This window comes from Crinia signifera, chromosome 4 (genome assembly GCF_055691185.1).
Source record: "Crinia signifera chromosome 4, ASM5569118v1, whole genome shotgun sequence".
NCBI classification, from domain to species: Eukaryota; Metazoa; Chordata; class Amphibia; order Anura; family Myobatrachidae; genus Crinia; species Crinia signifera.
Window position 1 is genome coordinate 16,348,464 of NC_139220.1, and position 22,145 is coordinate 16,370,608.

Genomic DNA, 22,145 nt, shown 5'->3' on the forward strand with positions numbered 1-22,145 from the left:
CTACACATTTTAAAGCATCACAGGTGGAGCAAATTCTTTCATTTGTGATTCTGTGTGGAGACCTGAAAAAAAGAACTGTTGGGGGTACTTGAGGACCGAGGTTGAGAACCACGGCTGTAGAAGACCATGCAACACGACTGTGGTAGAGAAAAAAAAACTAGTCAAGCTCTTAGCATCTTTTATTGTAAGATGAATAGTGGATTGGCCTATGAATAACGAGGGACAACGGCAGCTGAACAATCACCTTTAGTAGGTTTTCTTTTCTTGGGGTACAACTTCCATCACTACTTGTAGCTTCATTGTCAGTCGATCTAGGATTGTTTAAAAAAAAATTACCAAAAATTATGTATATTTTAAAAAGGTGTTCAGGTGAAAGCATAAAGTCTGACAGGTGTGCAATACCACTAGCACCTAGGTTGCTTTATGGCGGTGACTATTACATTGCTTCAGCTTATATTACCATTACATACCGAGATTTCGGCACAGAAAAATATCCATAAAAGCCAAGGTCATGAGTGTAAACGCTTTAAGTGATCACAGTGTGTATAGTTTTGTTGGTTTCAGCAGAAATTTTGGCCAAGAGAACCAAACCGTTTTTTATTTAATAAATTTTTTTTTAAAAACATCAGATTTTGCCTAGAAAATAAGTGAATTAACTTCAATAATTTTCTACGCTTAATATAAAACTTGATGTTTGAGTTACTATAAAATTGATTAGTAAGGCATACCTTTTATAGAAAGAATATACATCCTTAAATACAAATTTGTTTTCATTATAAGTACAGGGAAGGGGGGGTGCTATGGGAGTCCGACAGTCGGGTTTCCGATGGTCATTACACGATGTCTGAATCCCAACTGTCTGTACTCCAACAGCGGGGCGAGAGCAAAGAAGCCCTTTGGGCTCAGTTTTCACCCTATATGGGGGTTGTGGACCCCCACAACTATGAATAGCCCCTGAAAGTCTGCATCCCGACATCTGTCTACTGACCATCAGAATCCCAAGTGTCGGGAGGTCATCTGGGTGGTTGAAGGTCTCTTTAAAGTTACATTAAAATCCACTTGAACTCAATGAACACTAGTACTTACTAAATGCATGTCTCCATCGCTCGGGCAGCCGTTGCCTGTGTACAGTTAAGTAATACACGGGTAATCCACTTAAGGTGATGAGACAGCCAATGCCGGTATTCACTGGATCGGAGTACAGCGACAGCGCCACAATGAATAAGCTCATCGTACTGAAGACAACGGGGATGATTAGTGGCACCTGTAGCGGAGTGGATCGGAGATCTTACATTTCATTGACTTGAGGGGTTTTCACAATTACATTTCTAAGATATAATCATTAAACATTGAAAAATAGACCCTGTACAAATGTAACTTCTATCATTAATCAATGGATTAATATATATACTATATATGCTTTAGTATTATTAACTTGTATGTTTTCCTTCCAAAAGGGTACAGTAATTAATTTAGTTTTTTATTTTGTACCCAGGCAGGTAAGCAGTGTAACAAAGCAATGAGGAAGGTTAGTCAGATGCATACATCACAAAAAGACGACCCGGCAAGTCAATTTTTTTTTTAACATGTATAGATTTGAGCAGCGAAGTGAAAGGGGAGACATGATAGAAACTTTCAAATACACCAAGGTCCAGGAGTGAGATGTTCTTCAAAGGAAGAGAATGATCAGAACATTTGGACATGAAAAGTGGAGGAAGTGAATTTCAAGGGAAATTTGAGTAAATATTACTTCACAGAAAGGGTAGTGGTTAAGTAATGATCTCCTATCAGGTGGTAGAGGCAGTAGAACAATTTTTGGTACTTGTGGCTCCCACGATGTGCATCACATAGCAAAAAATCGCATGCGGTTTTTAACAGAAAAGCATCCAAATGCATTGAAATTAGTATCAAACATGTTCAATGGCCCCCAAATGTAATTTTTGAGGCTGTACCACCCCCACTATCAACGCGAACCCGAAGCGTGGCGAGCCCGCGAGGGGTGGCGGTACGCCTCCTACGACCTTTTCATACTCCCACTATCCACGTCGGCGTGGAGTTGAGAATAGAAAGTGTGGCGAGCGCACCGAGCCCGAAGCATTGCGAGCGCAGCCGGATACCTTCACAGGTATACGCGTCCCCTCGCGGGCTTTACAGGTGTCCGCGTCCACTCGCCACACTTCGGGCTCGCTGCGCTCGCCACACTTTCTATTCTCAACTCCACGCCGACGTGGATAGTGGGGGTATGAAAAGGTCGTAGGATGCGTACCGCCGCCGCTCGCCACGCTTCGGGTTTGCGTTGATAGTGGGGGTGGTACAGCCTCAAAAATGACATTTGGGGGCCATTGAACATGTTTGATACTAATTTCAATGCATTTGGATGCTTTTCTGTTAAAAAACGCATGCGATCGTATGCGATTTTGTAAAAAAAAATTGGTAAAAACTGCAAATATCACATGCCATCGCATGCCACTATATACGGCATGCGATGGGAGCTGTGATAATCCACAAGTACCCAATTTTTAAACTTGTTTGGTATAGACCTAAATGGATCAAGGATGAAAGAAAAGGGTAGACTAGATGGGCCAAGAGGTTTTTTGTTTATCTGTCATTACATTCTGTCTTCTAGAAAATGTATCTAACCTATGATAAAATCTGTAATGGCCTGTCCAACTTTTAGACCATTATTAACCGATGATGAACCTTACTTCCAAGAAGTCTACAATTTCTATACAAAGAAAGATCCAACGATAACAGATTCACTCCCACCGCAATATCTTTAGAAAAACAAGTCACCTTAAAGGGTCGAGGGAGATCAGGATATTTCCGTTGATGAATAATCAGGCCGACCGTGCACAGTCCCATGAACAGCCATCTTGAAAAGCTATAGAAATTCAAGAGTCCATAAAGATCGCCAATTCCAATCATCAAGAAGACCAGCGGCATCTGGAAGAGACGTACAGAGATGTATACCAGTGAGGACGCAGTGACCTTGCCCAATGTTCCCAGCACAAACATAATGGATTTTGGTCTGCCCACCACAAGTTTCTGGCAGTTGAATGGGAATCAGGCTGGTCTCCACTGATGATATCTGCTCACTTTTTTATATGAAATGACTGAGATGTATATATCTGATTGTCAGTGGCTAGGACCCTAGATTACATGATTACTCCAACGGACCTGCTCTCTACAATAAAATCTTGGGGGGAAAAACTACGTACCATTAATAACAAGGCAGGAAGGGGAGTGTTCCTTCGGATGTGGATCATTGAAAACAGAGGCGGCCACTGCCCTTCTCTGGATGCAGCAAACAGCATCCTAAGTACGTGGGAGAAAGAATGATGAATCACAGAACAATGTTGGTTATGGTAATATATATATATATATGTCCAACACCATGGAATTTGTGTAACAGTATATGTTCTGTCTTGCCCATGTGGGTTATACTATGTGGGGGGCAAAACAAAATGCAAAATGTCAATTTAAGGAGCGGGTGGCGAACCACCGCTCCGCAATACGGCCAACTATCCGTTTAGGCACCAGTGACCAACCAGTTGCGAGACACTGTGTCCAGAAGGGACACCGTATCCCCAAGCATTAGATCAAAAATTGTAGACCATGACCCCGAGGTGGGGACCAAAGCAAACGCCTGTTACAAATAGACTGCAAGTGGATCTACAAGTTAGATTTACTTGCACTAAAGGGTCTAAATGAACAGACTGGCTTACATTACTTTCTGTAAATGCCAGCTCACGCAGCTTCTTCGTTCTGTATAAAAGTAAAAATGAATGTGACCGCTTCATGTACTTATTTATGTATATTAATATTTGTATTGCAGCAATTTTCTTGTTGGCGTATTGTACTACATTTCATGTAATCTGTTTGTAATTTGTATGTCTTTTGTAGAATATGTTTCACTTAAATCACCATTTAATACTGTTTTTATATGTGTTGATGGTGCGGCTCTATATATAAATTTATTTTTATTTTTTTAAGGCTAGCGAGGTTAAACAGAAGTCTAATGAAATTAGTAACTAAGAAAAGCTGTATAATAATCAGAAGGGTACAAAGCACATACTAAGCGCAGGAGGGGGAGCGAGGCCTACAGAAAGCACATACTAAGCGCAGGAGGGGGAGCGAGGCCTACACAAAGCACATACTCAGTGCAGGAGGGGGAGCGAGGCCTACACAAAGCACATACTCAGCGCGGGAGGGGGAGCAAGGCCTACACAAAGCACATACTCAGTGCGGGAAGGGGAGCGAGGCCTACACAAAGCACATACTAAGTGCAGGAGGGGGAGCGAGGCCTACACAAAGCACATACTAAGTGCAGGAGGGGGAGCGAGGCCTACACAAAGCACATACTAAGTGCAGGAGGGGAAGTGAGGCCTACACAAAGCACATACTAAGTGCAGGAGGGGGAGCGAGGCCTACACAAAGCACATACTCAGTGCAGGAAGGGGAGTGAGGCCCTTCACGAGGTGGAGATCTACCCCATTCCATGAAAATTGATCAAAACGCAGACATTATTTGATTAGACTTTAGTACCTGGAGGAAGCAAATATCCCACCATTTAGAGCTCCAAAACAGGACAGCGCCACCAGTATAGAGATGATGGACGAGGCTTGTTTCAGTGTTTGATTGGCGAAGCTCTATAATGAATACAGAAAGTAAAGAGAGAAATATATTAGATATATATATATTTCATCTTCTAGGACAATTTGTCAAAGTTGGGTGTGATATGTTTCTCCGACAGTCGGGATCCCGACAGTCATTATCCCGACGTCGGGATCCTGACTGCCCGGACTCAGACAGCGTGGCCAGCACAACAAAGCCCCTTGCTGGCACGGTGGCTCACTACGCGAGCCACCTATTCTATTCTCCCTCTATGAGGGTCGTGGACACCCACGAGGGCAAATAGCCGACGGCCGTCGGGAACCCGGCCGTCGGTGTTTTAACAGTTGGGATCCCAACGTCGGGTTAATGACTGTCGGGATCCCGACCGGCACCCGTCAAAGTTAAATTACTTGAAAGAACACACAATAGGTCAACAAAGCACAAAACTGTTGTGTTCGGCCAATGATAGGAGGAAGGTGATGCTCCTGACAAAGTCACAGTAGTGCAATTTTTTATTTTACTTTTATAAGGTAAAAAAAGGCCCCCATTTGCACCTTGCAGCACTTTGATGAAGATGTGCAGTTGTAGGCACGTTGGCCAATGGTAAAGAATCTAGCAACGTGTATTAAGGCACTAGCCTGATTCGGACAGTTTTCACCTGATTCCGATGGATTGGGAAATCCGATGGATTGGTCTGAGAAATCGGGACAGAGCGCACTTTGATATCCAAATAAACCCGATTTGTGGACCCGTGCGCATCTGGGCGGAGGTAGGACATGCTGCACATCGTGCTTTTTAGCACTCAGATGTATTGCATCAACTTAACTTCCCTTGAACTCCGCAATAAATTGGATGTAAAATATGGAACATCAAGTAACAAGCTGGATGAAGGACCCCCGCGGAAGTTGGAGGGAAAACTGGTCCGACTTGTGCCTCCTTCCTGGCTGTTGGCCATACACCCACCTTCTTTCCTACACAACTTTACAGTCCCACGCTGTCCCCACACCCACCACTGCATATCTCTAGATATTGAGGCGTGGAATATCCAAGCAGCTATGCACAGCTAAGAACCACCTATTTCTAGGTCACTAGTTGGAGGTCCTTCCTGGCTGTAGGCCATACACACACCTTCTTCCCTACACAAGCCAAGCGCGCTGGTGCACTTTTTATTGGCTTCCATGATTATGTTTGCCCAGACCACCCTACAAGCTGGCACCAACCAGTGGCTATACTTTCAGCCAAATAGCAAATCTTACCTTCTGGAACCACACTAGTTAGCCATCTACAGTTCAGGAAATACTAAATGGAACATGGTGTGAGGAAACCAGATCTTCTAACCCATTTCACCTACAGAAAGTCACCCTCATTGGGTAGTTGATTATGGAGGTAGGTTATGCTCACCATGGCCACCGCTTGTGAGGTGAGAACTTCATTGGGGGTCAGGATGGTGTAGTAGGAGACATTTGTGAGAAGGTAGCAGATAGTGACAATGATAAGGGAAACCACCACCGTGATAGGGATGTTCCTGCAAGATACAAAGAAATGATTGCACAAGCTGGACCTTATCCTCAGTGAGGGTGGAGATGTATCAAGCCTTGTAGAGAAATAAAGTTTAGAAGTTGTCCAAAGCCACCAAATCGGCTTCTTTGAAATTACAAATGCTGATTGGTTGCTTTGGGAAATGTCTCCACTTAATCTCTCTCCAAAGATTGATGCTTCCCCCTCCTGAGCCAGATTTCAATAGGAACTTGTAGCAGCTTTTGCATATTAAATAGACGTCCATCTTCACTCCTGCCTGCACACCGCCCCCCTGGCGCTGCTGAGCGCTATGTGGTTTTGTGGGCCAACAGTCCACCCAAAGGGTGCCTACCACTAATCTTGTCGCAGACTGTTTCCATGCCCGTTCTGCCCTGGCCGGACATGATCCCACATCAGCTGCTGCACGCAATTATTTCTTCCATCGTCTTCTCTTGACCTTCTCGAAAGTTGTTCTTCTGTACTGAAACATTTGGAAAATGCAGCCACCTCTACCACTGCCCACAGATCTCACACGCTCAAAGGCTGGCCCTCGTGGAAAAGGAGAATGGGCATCCCACGTCCTTCTGCTCATACAACTCCAGTTCCTCTCCTTAGGACTGGAGCGGATTGGTTGCTACTTTACCTCTCTCCGTGCTTTGATAAATCTTTCCCCAAATCCTATATTCCCTGTGGAAGTAGAAACCCACAAACCCAACATTGTTTTCCATTCCATCCCTTTAAGCTCCAGGCCTCTTGCTTATTACAGATCTCGTACAATCCACAATCTCTGACTGACAGCTATCATTTCCAAAAGTTTCTTTATGATTGGGTTTATGTTTGTTTGGTTGTTTTTTTAATTACAAGAGAAACAAAAGTCTGACTTACCTCTCGGGATTTACCACTTCCTCCGTAACAAAGGTGATGTAAAACCTGAAATGTAAAACCGAACTTAGTGACACATTTAATGTACAACCGAACTTAGTGACACAGGTAATGTACAACCAAACTTAGTGACACATTTAATGCACAACCGAACTTAGTGACACAGGTAATGTACAACCGAACTTAGTGACACAGGTAATGTACAACCGAACTTAGTGACACATTTAATGCACAACCAAACTTAGTGACACATTTAATGCACAACCGAACTTAGGGGGTTATTTTGGTTCACTCTTTCTGACAAATACCTTCTCGGATGGACAAAACCATGTGCACTGCAGGTGGGGCAGATGTTACTTGTGCAGAGAGAGTTAGATTTGGGTGGGGTTTTACTTCAAAGTGAGATCTATATTGCAGTGTAAAAATAAAGCAGCCAGTATTTACCCTGCACAGAAACAAAATAACTCACCCAAATCTAATTCTCTCTGGACATTTTACATCTGCCCCCCTGCAGTGCACATGGTTTTGTCCATCTAAGAAGGATTTTGTCAGAAAGAGTGAACCAAAATAACCCCCTTAGTGACACAGGTAATGCATAATCAGAAATAGTGACACAGGAACTAGTTGCACAGGTCACATAGGGCCGGAACTAGTAGTCGCACAGGTCACGTAGAACCAAAACTAGTAGTCGCACAGGTCACGTAGAACCAAAACTAGTAGTCGAGCAGGTCACGTAGAACCAGAACTAGAAGTCGCACAGGTCACGTAGAACCAAAACTAGAAGTCGCACAGGTCACGTAGAACCAAAACTAGAAGTCGCACAGGTCACGTAGAACCAAAACTAGTAGTCGCACAGGTCACGTAGAACCAAAACTAGTAGTCGCACAGGTCACGTAGAACCAAAACTAGTAGTCGCACAGGTCACGTAGAGCCGGAACTAGTAGTCGCACAGGTCACGTGGAGCCGGAACTAGCAGTCGCACAGGTCACGTGGAGCCGGTACTAGTATTCGCAAAGGTCACGTGGAACCGGAACTAGTAGTCGCACAGGTCACGTAGAACCAAAACTAGTAGTCGAGCAGGTCACGTAGAACCAGAACTAGAAGTCGCACAGGTCACGTAGAACCAAAACTAGAAGTCGCACAGGTCACGTAGAACCAAAACTAGAAGTCGCACAGGTCACGTAGAACCAAAACTAGTAGTCGCACAGGTCACGTAGAACCAAAACTAGTAGTCGCACAGGTCACGTAGAACCAAAACTAGTAGTCGCACAGGTCACGTAGAGCCGGAACTAGTAGTCGCACAGGTCACGTAGAGCCGGAACTAGCAGTCGCACAGGTCACGTGGAGCCGGTACTAGTATGTGCAAAGGTCACGTGGAACCGGAACTAGTAGTCGCACAGGTCACGTGGAACCGGAACTAGTAGTCGCACAGGTCACGTGGAGCCGGAACTAGTAGTCGCACAGGTCATGGACAACTAAAAAGTAAAAGGATAAAAGTACTTGCGTTGTCTACGTATTCTCATTTCACTATTATGAGATATTGCTGGGAGTTATGACCAGTGATACATGGAATATCTGCAATCTGTTATCCTGATGTGAATTTCCAACTGGCGCCTCTCCGGAAGTTTTGAACCTTTGCTTACCCCATAGGTAGCCATATCTCCCTTACATTCACCTGTTGCTCTAGAACCTGCTCTTATTTTGCCGCCATTGGTATAATGTCTCGGACACAAGCGAGTTAGAGGGGAGCAACCTACCAGCCTCCGTATGCAAACATCCCAGAGTAGAACGCCAGCGGAATTTTGTCCAGGGCCAGAGAGGTTGTGTCAAAAGCATCTTGGAAGTTCTCGGTGTGCCCTGTAAGATAAACACCCAACTAATACAGATAACGGAAGACAGCACTAAGGTGGTGGCTGGGTGGGGGTGATGGTGGTCTTCTGTTTTACTCATTGACATGATAAAAAATTGTTTTTGCAATGACAATGATGACCCAATCGGTTTATTGTCTTCTGCTGCAATTCTTAGACCAGGAATGTCTGCGGCAGCCATACTACTACAGAATTTATTTTTTTAATGGAGGTGAATGTATCAGGCAAAATACCTGTACAATTACACCATTAGATCAGGACTTGCAGCACAGAGCCCCGAGCCTGACTAGGCTAAGACCTCGATTTAGACGTGTTTCCTGAATCATGCATGTGTATTGCACAGGGGAGGGGGTGGGGGGGGAAGGTTTCTGGTTGGTTTGCTGCAATGCAGGTGGGGCAGATGTAACATGTGCAGAGAGCTTTACATTTGGGTGTTATTTTGTTTCTGTGCAGGGTAAATACTGGCTGCTTTATTCTTACACTGCAATTTAGATTTCAGTTTGAACACATCCCAAATCTAAAGGCCCCGATTTGCCCTAAGGGCAAGTCGGACCAGTTTGCCCAGAGCCCCCGGCAGCTCCCACACTGCTGCGGTGGCGGGGTGAGGGCAGTGGGGTCCGGCCAGCTGGTGGTGGCGGGGGACAGGCAGCAGGGTCCGTATGAGCGGCAGTGGCAGGGAGGCTGGTGCATGTAGCGGCATTTTGCCAGGCGGCGGGATGCGGCTGCTGAATATTTTTAAATGTTGCTACAAGCTCCAGCCTCCCAGCCGCCGCCGCTTGGACGGACCCCACTGCCCCCCCCCAACCGGCCAGGCTCCGCAGCCCGCCCCCCTCCGCAGCCCGCTGCACAGGACTACACGCGACTGCACATCGGGCCTGAGGGGACATCAAACTGAGCCGATTTGGGCTGATTTCATGGCCCAATTCGTCGCAATCACCCGAAATCGGCCCAGTGTATGGGCACCTTTACGCTCTCTGCACCTGTTACATTTGCCGCACCTGCAGTGCCCATTAGAGAAAGACTTTGCTTTGGCAAGCCAACCTGAATTAGGCTCAGGGGCGGCATCTTGCCAAAGACGAGCGCAAATCGCTAAAGTTATTATCAAATGTGATCTGTATGTGTGGCTGGGTTCCACTTTTATTCCATTCCCTCCATGTATTTTTATAACATATATGTGTGGAGCTGTGGTGAAGATCCCAACAGACAGATTAAAAAAAAAAAAAATGGTACTTATGTATTATCTGGGCTCCCATGTTAAATGCACCCCATTTTTTCATACCCCTACTATCCAACTACGCATGGAGTTGATTTTATATAGTGTGGCGAGCGCAGCATGCGAGCGGACGCGGTTTCATAAGAAAAACGGGAGCCCAGATATTACATAAGTACCAAAAAAAAATTCCCAGCAATATGAGACATCGTATATAGTTTTATTATCGGTGTGCTGTAAGTGCTGTAATATGTTTTCTCTAATCTTTATTATTACTAATTATCTGTTAAAGCCATTATTACTTACCAGCTGTTAGTGCCATCATCCCGGGTATTATAATGAGTCCTACCGCCACAAATTTCAGAACTGTGAAAGCCGTCTGGAGGTTCGCAGACCAGGAGACACTCCAACAGTTCAGCGCAATGATCACGGCTAGGGATAAGAAAAAAGTCCCCAAAAATATCTATATTTGGCTAAATAACATACACCTGTAACATAACCACTGTGGAGGCAGCCATTTTGTTGTAGCCTATCAACGAAGAGTTCGTAACATAACAGGGGCACAAGGTACCAGTACTCCATCTCCTGGCTAGGTGTGGGAATGACGGACGTTATATAGTCTCATCAATGTTTCAGGAAAGACGGCATCCCCGGTATAAGAATACATGCGATCCAGTCACTAGGTCTACAAGCATTAGGTCAACACCACTAGGTCGACATGCATGAAGGTCGACATGACTGAATGCCGACATGGGGTTAGGTTGACAGGGTCATTAGGTTGAAATGAGGAGGGTCGACAGTCAAAAGGTTGACATGGGGTTTATCACTGAAAACCCAATGTCAACCTTTCGACTGTCAACCTTCCCCATGTCGACCTAATAACCTTGTCGACCTAGTTGCTGTCCATTCAATGATCCATACCTGAATACATTTATACACAACTCACCGATCCCAAGGGAGCTGATGAGCTTGACGGCCGTGTCCGGCGCATTACAAGGCGTAAAAAGGGGCTCGATTAAGTAACGTCCAAATGCTAAGCAGACCACGGCGATATTTGCTGGCCTAGAAACACACAAAAGTTACAACAACTGTTTAGAACGCTTGATACAAAGTCTGATCAACACTGGACCTGATAAAGCTGTGGATGTCGGAGTACAGAAATGTACTTCCGGTCGGGGCTGGGGATGGTCGCACACATGCGAGCTCCCATCCACCGGAGCTTACATCCCCGGCCCACAGAGAAACGGCTTCCCGTGGAGATGCAGACGGGGGAGGACGGAGGGGGAGAAGGAAGGGAGGACCTGACGGCAGCTACCGGCTTCTGGCGACACGGTGACCACCCACCCGGCCGGGACGAGCGCACTGCCACGGCCCGGCATGAGGACCACCTCTGTGCAGGGGGGTGCCTGGAGGAGCCAGAAGGGGATGTGGCATTGGACCCGGCCGCCGACGAAGACACCCGCGGCACAGAACTCGGCCCCCGGGATGACACCAGAGGCTCAGGAGGGAGGACCTGCATGACCTCTGAGTCAGCTGTGACCCCTATCATCGGCACCCGGCTGACCCGCCGATGAGAAGAGACCAGGCCCGCAGGCCCCAGCTGCTGATCCCCAGCACCAGAAGTTGCAGGAGCTTTTTATGTCTCTGGCGGCGCCCCCCCACCCCACCAGGGAGGAGGTATGACCAGACCATTGAGACTCAGCCCAGGGAGGGCCCAACTCCAGCCCTAGGCCCCACTGACTCCCTCAGGCCTCAGTGACTCTTTCGCCCCCTCCCCCCCCCCCCCCATGTTGGCTCTCCACGCTGGTTCTCCTACAGGAAGCTGGCGCCGCAAATGGCTGCCTAGGATCTGTGCACTCAGCCATATGTAACCCCCTATGTCCCCTGTGTGATACTGTACTGTCTCTGCTATAACTGCTGTGTCTTTGCTCATACTGTTACCACCCGGCTGCTGCAGCGACCAGTGGCGCCGCTGATGGCTGCCTAGGCGCTGTGCAGCTTGGCGGGTATATGTTCTCTGAGTGATAATGTACTGTAAAAAATTAATACTAAACACATTTAAAGAAAGCGTGCCCCAGGTAAGACTTTTTCAGTCTTATTCTTGCACCTCACCGCAAGAAAACCCCCCCTTTTTTCCAGTAAAGTTCTCTGAAACTTGTTCTGGGAGCACCACCAACAGGAAATACAGGAGATCATCTCTTCATAAAAACTACGTTGGTCTAGCAAATAGATAAACACTCACAAAAGTTTATGTGCGGATTCACACAAACCCCGTTTTTCCAATGATAATGTACTGTCCCTGCTTATACAGCTGTGCTGCTCGGCGGGCATGTGTTGCCAGCATGAAATGTGTCAATGTTACTTATGTAATGCCTCCCCCCTTCATCCCTGCTTGATGCTGCACTGTATATCCACAACAAATTCTGAGTGTGCGCAAGCACACATGGCCAATAAAGTTGATTCTGATTCTGATATTGGAGGGTGGGGACATGGGGGTTCTACAATTACCAGCCATTTCCAGCTTGGATGTTGGACAGAACGTTGTAGGGGGACCCCGTTTTCTGCGCAGGGGACACCTATTTGTGCATCTCTGATATTATCCTATGCTGTAAGGAATGATAAACGTTACCGGATCATGACGAATTCCGCCCATAGTCTCAGGAAGGCTGGCACAGGCCCGAGGGTCTCCAGTAAATAGATGTAGTGCCCACCAGACTTCTTGATAGATGTGCCAAGGTCTGCGTAAGACAAGGCACCTAGAACACAAGCAAGAATAAACCACATTGATATACTGTGCTCATATACTATATCCTACTTCCCAACACATACTGGCCTGTGATACCATATACTGCTCTGTACAGTACATACTGGCCTGTGATACCATATACTGCTCCTTACAGTACATACTGGCCTGTGATACCATATACTGCTCCTTAAAGTACATACTGGCCTGTGATACCATATACTGCTCAGTACAGCACATACTGGCCTGTGATACCATATACTGCTCCTTACAGTACATACTGGCCTGTGATACCATATACTGCTCCTTACAGTACATACTGGCCTGTGATACCATATACTGCTCCTTGCAGTACATACTGGCCTGTGATACCATATACTGCTCCTTACAGTACATACTGGCCTGTGATACCATATACTGCTCCTTACAATACATACTGGCCTGTGATACCATCTACTGCTCCTTACAGTACATACTGGCCTGTGATACCATATACTGCTACGTACAGCACATACTGGCCTGTGATACCATATACTGCTCCTTAAAGTACATACTGGCCTGTGATACCATATACTGCTCCTTACAGTACATACTGGTCTGTGATACCATCTACTGCTCCTTACAGTACATGCTGGCATGTGATACCATATACTGCTCCTTACAGCACATACTGGCCTGTGATACCATATACTGCTCCGTACAGCACATACTGGCCTGAGATACCATCTACTGCTCCGTACAGCACATACTGGCCTGTGATACCATCTACTGCTCCTTACAGTACATACTGGCCTGTGATACCATCTACTGCTCCTTACAGTACATACTGGCCTGTGATGCCATATACTGCTCCTTACAGTACATACTGGCCTGTGATACCATCTACTGCGCCTACAGTACACACTGGCCTGTGATGCCATATACTGCTCCTTACAGTACACACTGGCCTGTGATACCATATACTGCTCCTTACAGTACATACTGGTCTGTGATACCATATACTGCTCCTTACAGTACAAACTGGTCTGTGATACCATATACTGCGCCTACAGTACACACTTGCCTGTGATGCCATATACTGCTCCTTACAGTACATACTGGCCTGTGATACCATATACTGCTCCTTACAGTACATACTGGCCTGTGATACCATATACTGCTCCTTACAGTACACACTGGCCTGTGATACCATATACTGCTCCTAACAGTACACACTGGCCTGTGATGCCATCTACTGCTCCTTACAGTACATACTGGCCTGTGATACCATATACTGCTCCTTTTACAGTACATACTGGCCTGTGATACCATCTACTGCTCCTTACAGTACATACTGGCCTGTGATACCATCTACTGCTCCTTACAATACATACTGGCCCGTGATGCCATCTACTGATCCTTACAATACACACTGGCCTGTGATGCCATATACTTCTCCTTACAGTACACACTGGCCTGTGATACCATATACTGCTCCTTACAGTACACACTGGCCTGTGATGCCATATACTGCTCCTTACAGTACACACTGGCCTGTGATGCCATATACTGCTCCTTACAGTACATACTGGCCTGGGATACCATATACTGCTCCTTACAGTACACACTGGCCTGTGATACCATCTACTGCTCCTTACAGTACACACTGGCCTGTGATACCATATACTGCTCCTTACAGTACATACTGGTCTGTGATGCCATCTACTGCTCCTTACAGTACATACTGGCCTGTGATACCATATACTGCTCCTTACAGTACATACTGGCCTGTGATGCCATCTACTGCTCCTTACAGTACATACTGGCCTGTGATACCATATACTGCTCCTTACAGTACACACTGGCCTGTGATACCATCTACTGCTCCTTACAGTACACACTGGCCTGTGATGCCATATACTGCTCCTTACAGTACATACTGGCCTGGGATACCATATACTGCTCCTTACAGTACACACTGGCCTGTGATACCATCTACTGCTCCTTACAGTACACACTGGCCTGTGATACCATATACTGCTCCTTACAGTACATACTGGTCTGTGATGCCATCTACTGCTCCTTACAGTACATACTGGCCTGTGATACCATATACTGCTCCTTACAGTACATACTGGCCTGTGATGCCATCTACTGCTCCTTACAGTACATACTGGCCTGTGATACCATATACTGCTCCTTACAGTACACACTGGCCTGTGATACCATCTACTGCTCCTTACAGTACACACTGGCCTGTGATGCCATATACTGCTCCTTACAGTACATACTGGCCTGGGATACCATATACTGCTCCTTACAGTACACACTGGCCTGTGATACCATCTACTGCTCCTTACAGTACACACTGGCCTGTGATACCATATACTGCTCCTTACAGTACATACTGGTCTGTGATGCCATCTACTGCTCCTTACAGTACATACTGGCCTGTGATACCATATACTGCTCCTTACAGTACATACTGGCCTGTGATGCCATCTACTGCTCCTTACAGTACATACTGGCCTGTGATACCATATACTGCTCCTTACAGTACACACTGGCCTGTGATACCATCTACTGCTCCTTACAGTACACACTGGCCTGTGATACCATATACTGCTCCTTACAGTACACACTGGCCTGTGATACCATATACTGCTCCTTACAGTACATACTGGCCTGTGATGCGATTTTAAATAGTACAAGCACCCTGATGTGTCATTACTATGTTAAATGCACCCCCATTGTTAACGCCACCCCCACTATCAACGGCAACCCGAAGTGTGGCGAGCGCAGCGAGCCCGCGAGGGGCGGCGGTACGCGTCCTCCGACCTTTTCATACCCCCACTATCCACATCGGCGTGGAGTTGATTTTAGATAGTGTAGCGAGCCTGAAGCGTGGCGAGCGCACGTGGATTACATGTGAAGTAATCCGCGTCTCCTCGCCATGCTTCGGGCTCGGTGGCTCGCTGCGCTCGCCACACGATCTAAAATCAACTCCACACCAACAAGGATAGTGGGGGTATGAAAAGGTCGGAGGACGCGTACCGCTGCACTCGCCACGCTTCGGGTTGGCGTTGATAGTCGGGGTGGCATTAACAATGGGGGTGCATTTAACATAGTAATCACCCATCAGGGTGCCTGTACAATTAAAAACTGGGTCAAATCGCATCGCATGCAATCGGATCGCATGCGACGCGATGCGACCAATACAATGTCGTACGATGGAAATCTTGGGCGCCCTGATAATACACAAGTACCGTCTATTGCATCAAAACTCACCCCCCTGTGTCAACCTTTTGACTGTTGACCTTCCCCATGTCGACCCTGAAGTGTCAACCTAATGCTTGTCTGTCTAGTGACCGTATCCCCCTCGAGGGCCCCCAACAGTGCACGGTTTTCAGGTCTCCACATAGAATCACAAGTGAAATAATTAGCTCCACCTGTGATCATTTAAAATGTGTCAGTGACTAATTAGTGCACCGGTCAGGTGACCTTGAAAACGTGCACTGTGGGGGGTCCTCGAGGACCGAGGTTGAGAACCACTGATTTAGTGCATTTGAAAAATCTTGTTTATTTGTTACTATGGTTACGTTTGGCGAAGGCATCGCCACATCCTGGTCGTATCACTGGTCCAATTTACCACACCCACAATGGCCTCACCTCCAGGCCACAAACGTGCTGCACATGATAAAAACTGGGGCGTTTAGGGACCCTCATTTGCCAATGAAAAGTATCAAAACCACTACGGACCCCAATATCAAAAACGCTGCAGAGAAGTGAGCAGGAGGCATCACCCGGGGGTTCCAACGTAGACAGTCAACATGCCGACACTGTATGATCATCATGCCTTAAGACCACATGGTCAATAGGTCGCTAGGGCAAAAGGTACACAGTGCTCAAGGTTGTCGGGTTGCGGAGATCTTTTTGATCCACGTTGATCTTTTGTCCCAATCGACTTTTTCCATGTCGACCTAATTTATGTCTAATGACGGCAGATCCATACCACATGCTCAGGGTGACATATAGGACACACACACACGTTTATAACGGAATGCTGGACAAACTGTATAAGTGCTGGTTTCCCGCATAGAATCTCAGCAATCCCGTATTGTTGGACTGATTCAATAACTATCTCAAAAGCAAACTCTTTCTTTAGTGGGTGAAGCTTGCAGGTGGGGCAGATGTAACGTGCACAGAGAGAGTTAGATTTGGGTGACTTATTTTGTTTCTGTGCAGGGTAGATACTGGCTGCTTTTGCATGTAGCCCACAGCAATATCTTTTCACTGCAATTTAGATTTTAGTATAAACACACCCTGCCCAAATCTAACTCTCTCTGCACATGTTACATCTGCCCTACCTGCAGTGCAGCATGGGTTTGCCCTTTATAGATTTTGCTTTTGAGATCTTTACTGATGTGTTTGCACCTGTACCTACATGCAGGAAGGTGTCCGAGTGCCCCCTGAGAACTTCCCCCGAGGGCCCATGTACTCACCACACATCGAGAGGACACCACACAACAACCAGATGATAAGGGACAAGCCTACGTTGCCAGAGTTCTTCAGGACCCCTTTAGGAGATATAAAAATGCCGCTTCCAATGATCGTCCCGATGGTCAAGGAGATGGCCCGCACCAGCGTGATTTTCTGACGCAGGTAGACCGCCCCGTCCCCTTTCTTCGTGCCCCCATCAGCTGGAGTTTCCTCGGAAGCCCCCATTGCTGCTGGTCTCTGGAGCGTTCTCTCTGCGTTCTTCCACCTCTGGCTGACAAACTCTTTCTAGCTTTGAACGTTCTGTGAGAATGAGGACAGACGGCGCTCTCTCCGGTGACTGAGAACCCAGCTCGCTCTTCCAGCCGCTGGTCGCTGTGTTCTGTGAGAATGAGGACAGACGGCGCTCTCTCCGGTGACTGAGAACCCAGCTCGCTCTTCCAGCCTCTGGTCGCTGTGTTCTGTGAGAATGAGGACAGACGGCGCTCTCTCCGGTGACTGAGAACCCAGCTCGCTCTTCCAGCCTCTGGTCGCTGTGTTCTGTGAGAATGAGGACAGACAGCGCTCTCTCCGCTGACTGAGAACCCAGCTCGCTCTTTCAGCCTCTGGTCGCTGTGTTCTGTGAGAATGAGGACAAACGGCACTCTCTCCGGTGACTGAGAACCCAGCTCGCTCTTCCAGCCTCTGGTCGCTGTGTTCTGTGAGAATGAGGACAGACGGCGCTCTCTCCGGTGACTGAGAACCCAGCTCGCTCTTGCTCCCAGCCTCTGGTCGCTGTGTTCTGTGAGGTGAAATAGTTCAGCTCACCCCTGCTGGTTGCACTAAACAGGATCAAAGCCCACCTTCCATCTGTGCTTATAGGGGGGGAACCTCAGCACCAGAGCAGCGCTGCAGGTCCATCTTCCCAGGGTCAGCAGCACAGCGCCGAGTGTAGCATCATCACTGTGTCGCTCGCCTCTTATCTTCAAGTGCTTGTTTCACAACTGGATAAACAACGTATAATCGTGGAGTGAGGTCAATAATTTCAGGGACACTGCCAGGAACCAAGGGAGGGGCCAGGCCTGGACGGATATGGGCCCCCCAGGCATTACATATCACGTCTAGGGCCAGATTCTCTAAGCTTCAAAAGTGATAAAATGGAGAGTGATAAACAACCAGCCAATCAGTTCCTGTCTGACATTTTTCAAACACAGTCTGTGACATGGCAGGTAGGAGCTGATTGGCTGGTTATCACTCTCCATTTTATCACTTTTGAAGATTAGAGAATCTGGCCCCTAGTCAGACCACACAGGACAGTGCTATGGAAAATAATACTAGGCCGCCCTCCCCACGCCGTGCCGGAGTCACTCGCTATTAAATGGTTAAAAAGTCAGGCTGGGTGCCGGATAACGCTCCGACATTTGGGATTCCTCCGACATCAGAATCATGACTGCTAAATGCCCAACAGGTGGGATCCCGACTGATGGGCTATTTTCCCTCGTGGGGGTCCACGCAAGCCCGCAAAGGGGCTATGATGCGCTCACCCCCTGTCAGACTACTCAGGTGGCACAGGTGCCTCACATGGGTACAGATAAGTCTGAGGTGGCATAGGTGCCTCACATGGGTATAGAGATCTGAGGTGGCACAGGTGCCTCAGCTGGGAAAAGAAAACAGTTACTTTATCTCTCTCTAAGACTTAGTGAATCTCCCCTAGACTGAGGTGGCTCCTACACAGCTGCCGTGTCTGTGGAATGTCATCCAATTATTACTAATTATTGGAGGACCAGAGGATGTGGGGGACAGCTCTTTTGGTATCACGCTGGGTCCCGTTGCAGTAAAATATAATATAATATATGTATATATTATACATTTATTGCTACTTATGAGCATATTATTCACCAGAACTCCCTTACTGACCACATTGCTGCATCTTGGACTGATTTAGTAATAATTGGGTAAATATAATGACAGTTCCGTTTTCCCAGCCGGATCAGCGGGGTATTCCAGTCGGGACACTGCGGGACTCCGGATTCATGTTTCCCAGTCACTTTAAGTTTGTGTATCTTACTCCAGCCATCTGTAAAGAGACACCCAGCGCTGTACACACACACACACAGCACAGCCTGACACACACACACACACACACACACACACACACACACACACAGCACAGCCTGTACACCCAGCACTGTACACACACACACAGCACACACACACACACACACACACACACACACACACACCAGGATAAAAACTGCCCCACACAGTAAATCAGGGGTGCTAGCCATGAGGGGCACCAGATCTGTCGAACCACGCACGCGAATGTCGCTTTTTTGACTGAAATTCATTCAGACCCAAAACTAAAGGTTTTAATTGTTGAAACGGACACTAAAAACTATTTTGCTATTACGGCGAGTTAAACCATTGCAGGGCATGCTGGGATGTGTAGTTCCACAGCAGCTGGAGGGCCGCATGTTGAATACCCCTGCTGTAGGTTTTAAATATGGCCTTTTACAAACTGCCCCCCTTAACATATCAACAACCCCCTCCTCCTAAGGCCAATCACATTTCATACAAGTGACAGACTGAGCAGCACTGTCACATATGCAGCGTCTGAGACTCTGAGGGAGGATGAGGATGAGATACAGAATGTTTTACCAGGTGGAACATGAGGGGATGGTATCACTTGTACAAAGGCAGCAGCGAGGGTCCGCTGTTACTACAGCTGGGGAGAGTGCAGTGACAGAGGCTGACATCATGTGATTTTATATTTATTTAATTTCTTTCAAATTCTCCAGCCTCTGACAGGATCTTTGAAGGTGTTTATGTGGAAAACATATATGATGGGGGTGGTGGTGGTTGGGGGGGGGGGCGTGACCTAAAGTAACCATGATACCCCGCACAGAACGCTTACAAAAGAGAAGAAATTCCGGCAAAAAGATGGAGGAAAATGGAGGGAGGGTGAAAGACAAGAACGATTCTATGTCCCATACACCAATATGTGCATAAGCAAGTAAATTTCCGTACCATAAATAATGCAAATGGTCTTAGAGATCACGGATGGAATTCATTAAACCAATATAATACATAGTTGCCTACCCTCCTTCATTCTGCAGGAGACTCCCTGAAATAGCAGCAATCTCCCTCATTAGTCTAGCAATCTCCCTCATGTCACCCAGCCCACATTACACTGTTACATCATAGTTACCTCCCCTCCTGCAGGAGACTCCCTGACATAGCAGCAATCTCCCTCTCTCCCTCATTAGTCTAGCAATCTCCCTCATGTCACCCAGCCCACATTACACTGTTACATCATAGTTACCTCCCCTCCTGCAGGAGACTCCCTGACATAGCAGCAATCTCCCTCTCTCCCTGATTAGTCTAGCAATCTCCCTCATGTCACCTAGCCCACATTACACTGTTACATCATAGTTACCTCCCCTCCTGCATTCTGCAGGAGACTCCCTGACATAGCAGCAATCTCCCTCTCTCCCTCATTAGTCTAGCAATCTCCCTCATGTCACCTAGCCCACATTACACTGTTACATCATAGTTACCTCCCCTCCTGCATTCTGCAGGAGACTCCCTGACATAGCAGCAATCTCCCTCTCTCCCTCATTAGTCTAGCAATCTCCCTCATGTCACCTAGCCCTCATTACACTGTTACATTTTTAGGGAAAAAAGGAATGTGAGATAGATACAGTTACAGTATACCATCAGCAACATTTCCCAGCACTTTACCAAGTACAGTATCTCTTACTAACTGCTTTGGGCTCATCTACATTCGGATATAAATCATTTTAAAAGATTCCTCTCAGATGTAGCAGTACACACCCACGCTTCTAGGTGCCACGTGCACAATCTCTCAATATATGGAACTAGCCACGCCCCTTTGGTTAGGAGAATGACACGCCCCTTTAAGGGGGGCTTTGCTAAATTCTATTACCAACTATAATCTCCCTGAAAATTGTTTTCAAAAGTAGGCAAGTATGATATAATATAAAATGCTGAAGGCATCAGACTCTGTATAAATACCCTTTTATCATACAGAGGGCTCCATTCTTAGGTCAATTATATTTCTCTGTAGTTATATATATATTAACCTGAGCGGTCAAGTACATTACAGGTGAATTATTGTCGACAATAATAGTGAGTGCAGCACAGGTATATGCATCCAAATGATGCCAACAGGGACACAGGCCGAGCTTCACCCTGCTGCCCTTGAAGCACCCCCCCCCCCCCCCCCCCACACACACACACACATACACCCTTTTAGTTATTATTACATTTATTAACAAACATGCATATATGCCAGTGATGGCTAACCTTGACACTCCAGCTGTTGTTGAACTACACATCCCAGCATGCTCTGCATCAGTTTTGGCATGGCCAAATAGCAAAACTGTAGCAGGGCATGCTGGGATGTGTAGTTCAACAACAGCTGGAGTGTCAAGCTTAGCCATCACTTATATATGCCATACTTGCCTACCTGACCCTCTCCATGAGGGAGAAAATGCTCTGTTCCTGGACTTCCCTGGTAATGTAGGATTGCCGTCACCTGTGGTGAAACACCTTTTTTTTATCAATTACCTAGCTCCCCACAGGTGACGGCAATCATACATTACCAGGGAAGTCCAGGAACAGAGCATGTTCTCCCTCATGGACAGGGCCGTTTTTAGAGGCGGACAAGCCGTGCAGCAGCCCGGGGCGCCGCATGGCTTGTCCGCCTCTGATAATTAGCTGGGGCGCCCGGCAGCTTCTCCAGCGCTGCCGCCGCCGCCTCCCCCCTTCCTATTTCTTGCGCCCGCCGCCCGACTCCGAGATCATCACGGGTCCGTCGGCCGCGGCAGGATAT

General features: G+C 47.1%; 1 protein-coding gene across 1 annotated transcript; it reads right to left on the minus strand.

Annotated features, from left to right (window-relative positions):
- Nucleotides 1-166: 166 nt before the first annotated feature.
- LOC146073787 (cystine/glutamate transporter-like) lies at nt 167-18,253 on the minus strand. The gene is made up of 12 exons (XM_083181232.1): nt 17,317-18,253; nt 12,722-12,848; nt 11,039-11,154; nt 10,399-10,524; nt 8,772-8,871; nt 7,018-7,062; nt 6,016-6,139; nt 4,546-4,649; nt 3,219-3,315; nt 2,794-2,943; nt 1,087-1,264; nt 167-311 (listed from the first exon to the last, which is right to left on the minus strand). Exons 1-12 carry the CDS (start codon nt 17,537-17,539, stop codon nt 247-249), a joined length of 1,455 nt encoding a protein of 484 aa, XP_083037358.1. The 5' UTR covers nt 17,540-18,253; the 3' UTR covers nt 167-246.
- Nucleotides 18,254-22,145: the final 3,892 nt, after the last annotated feature.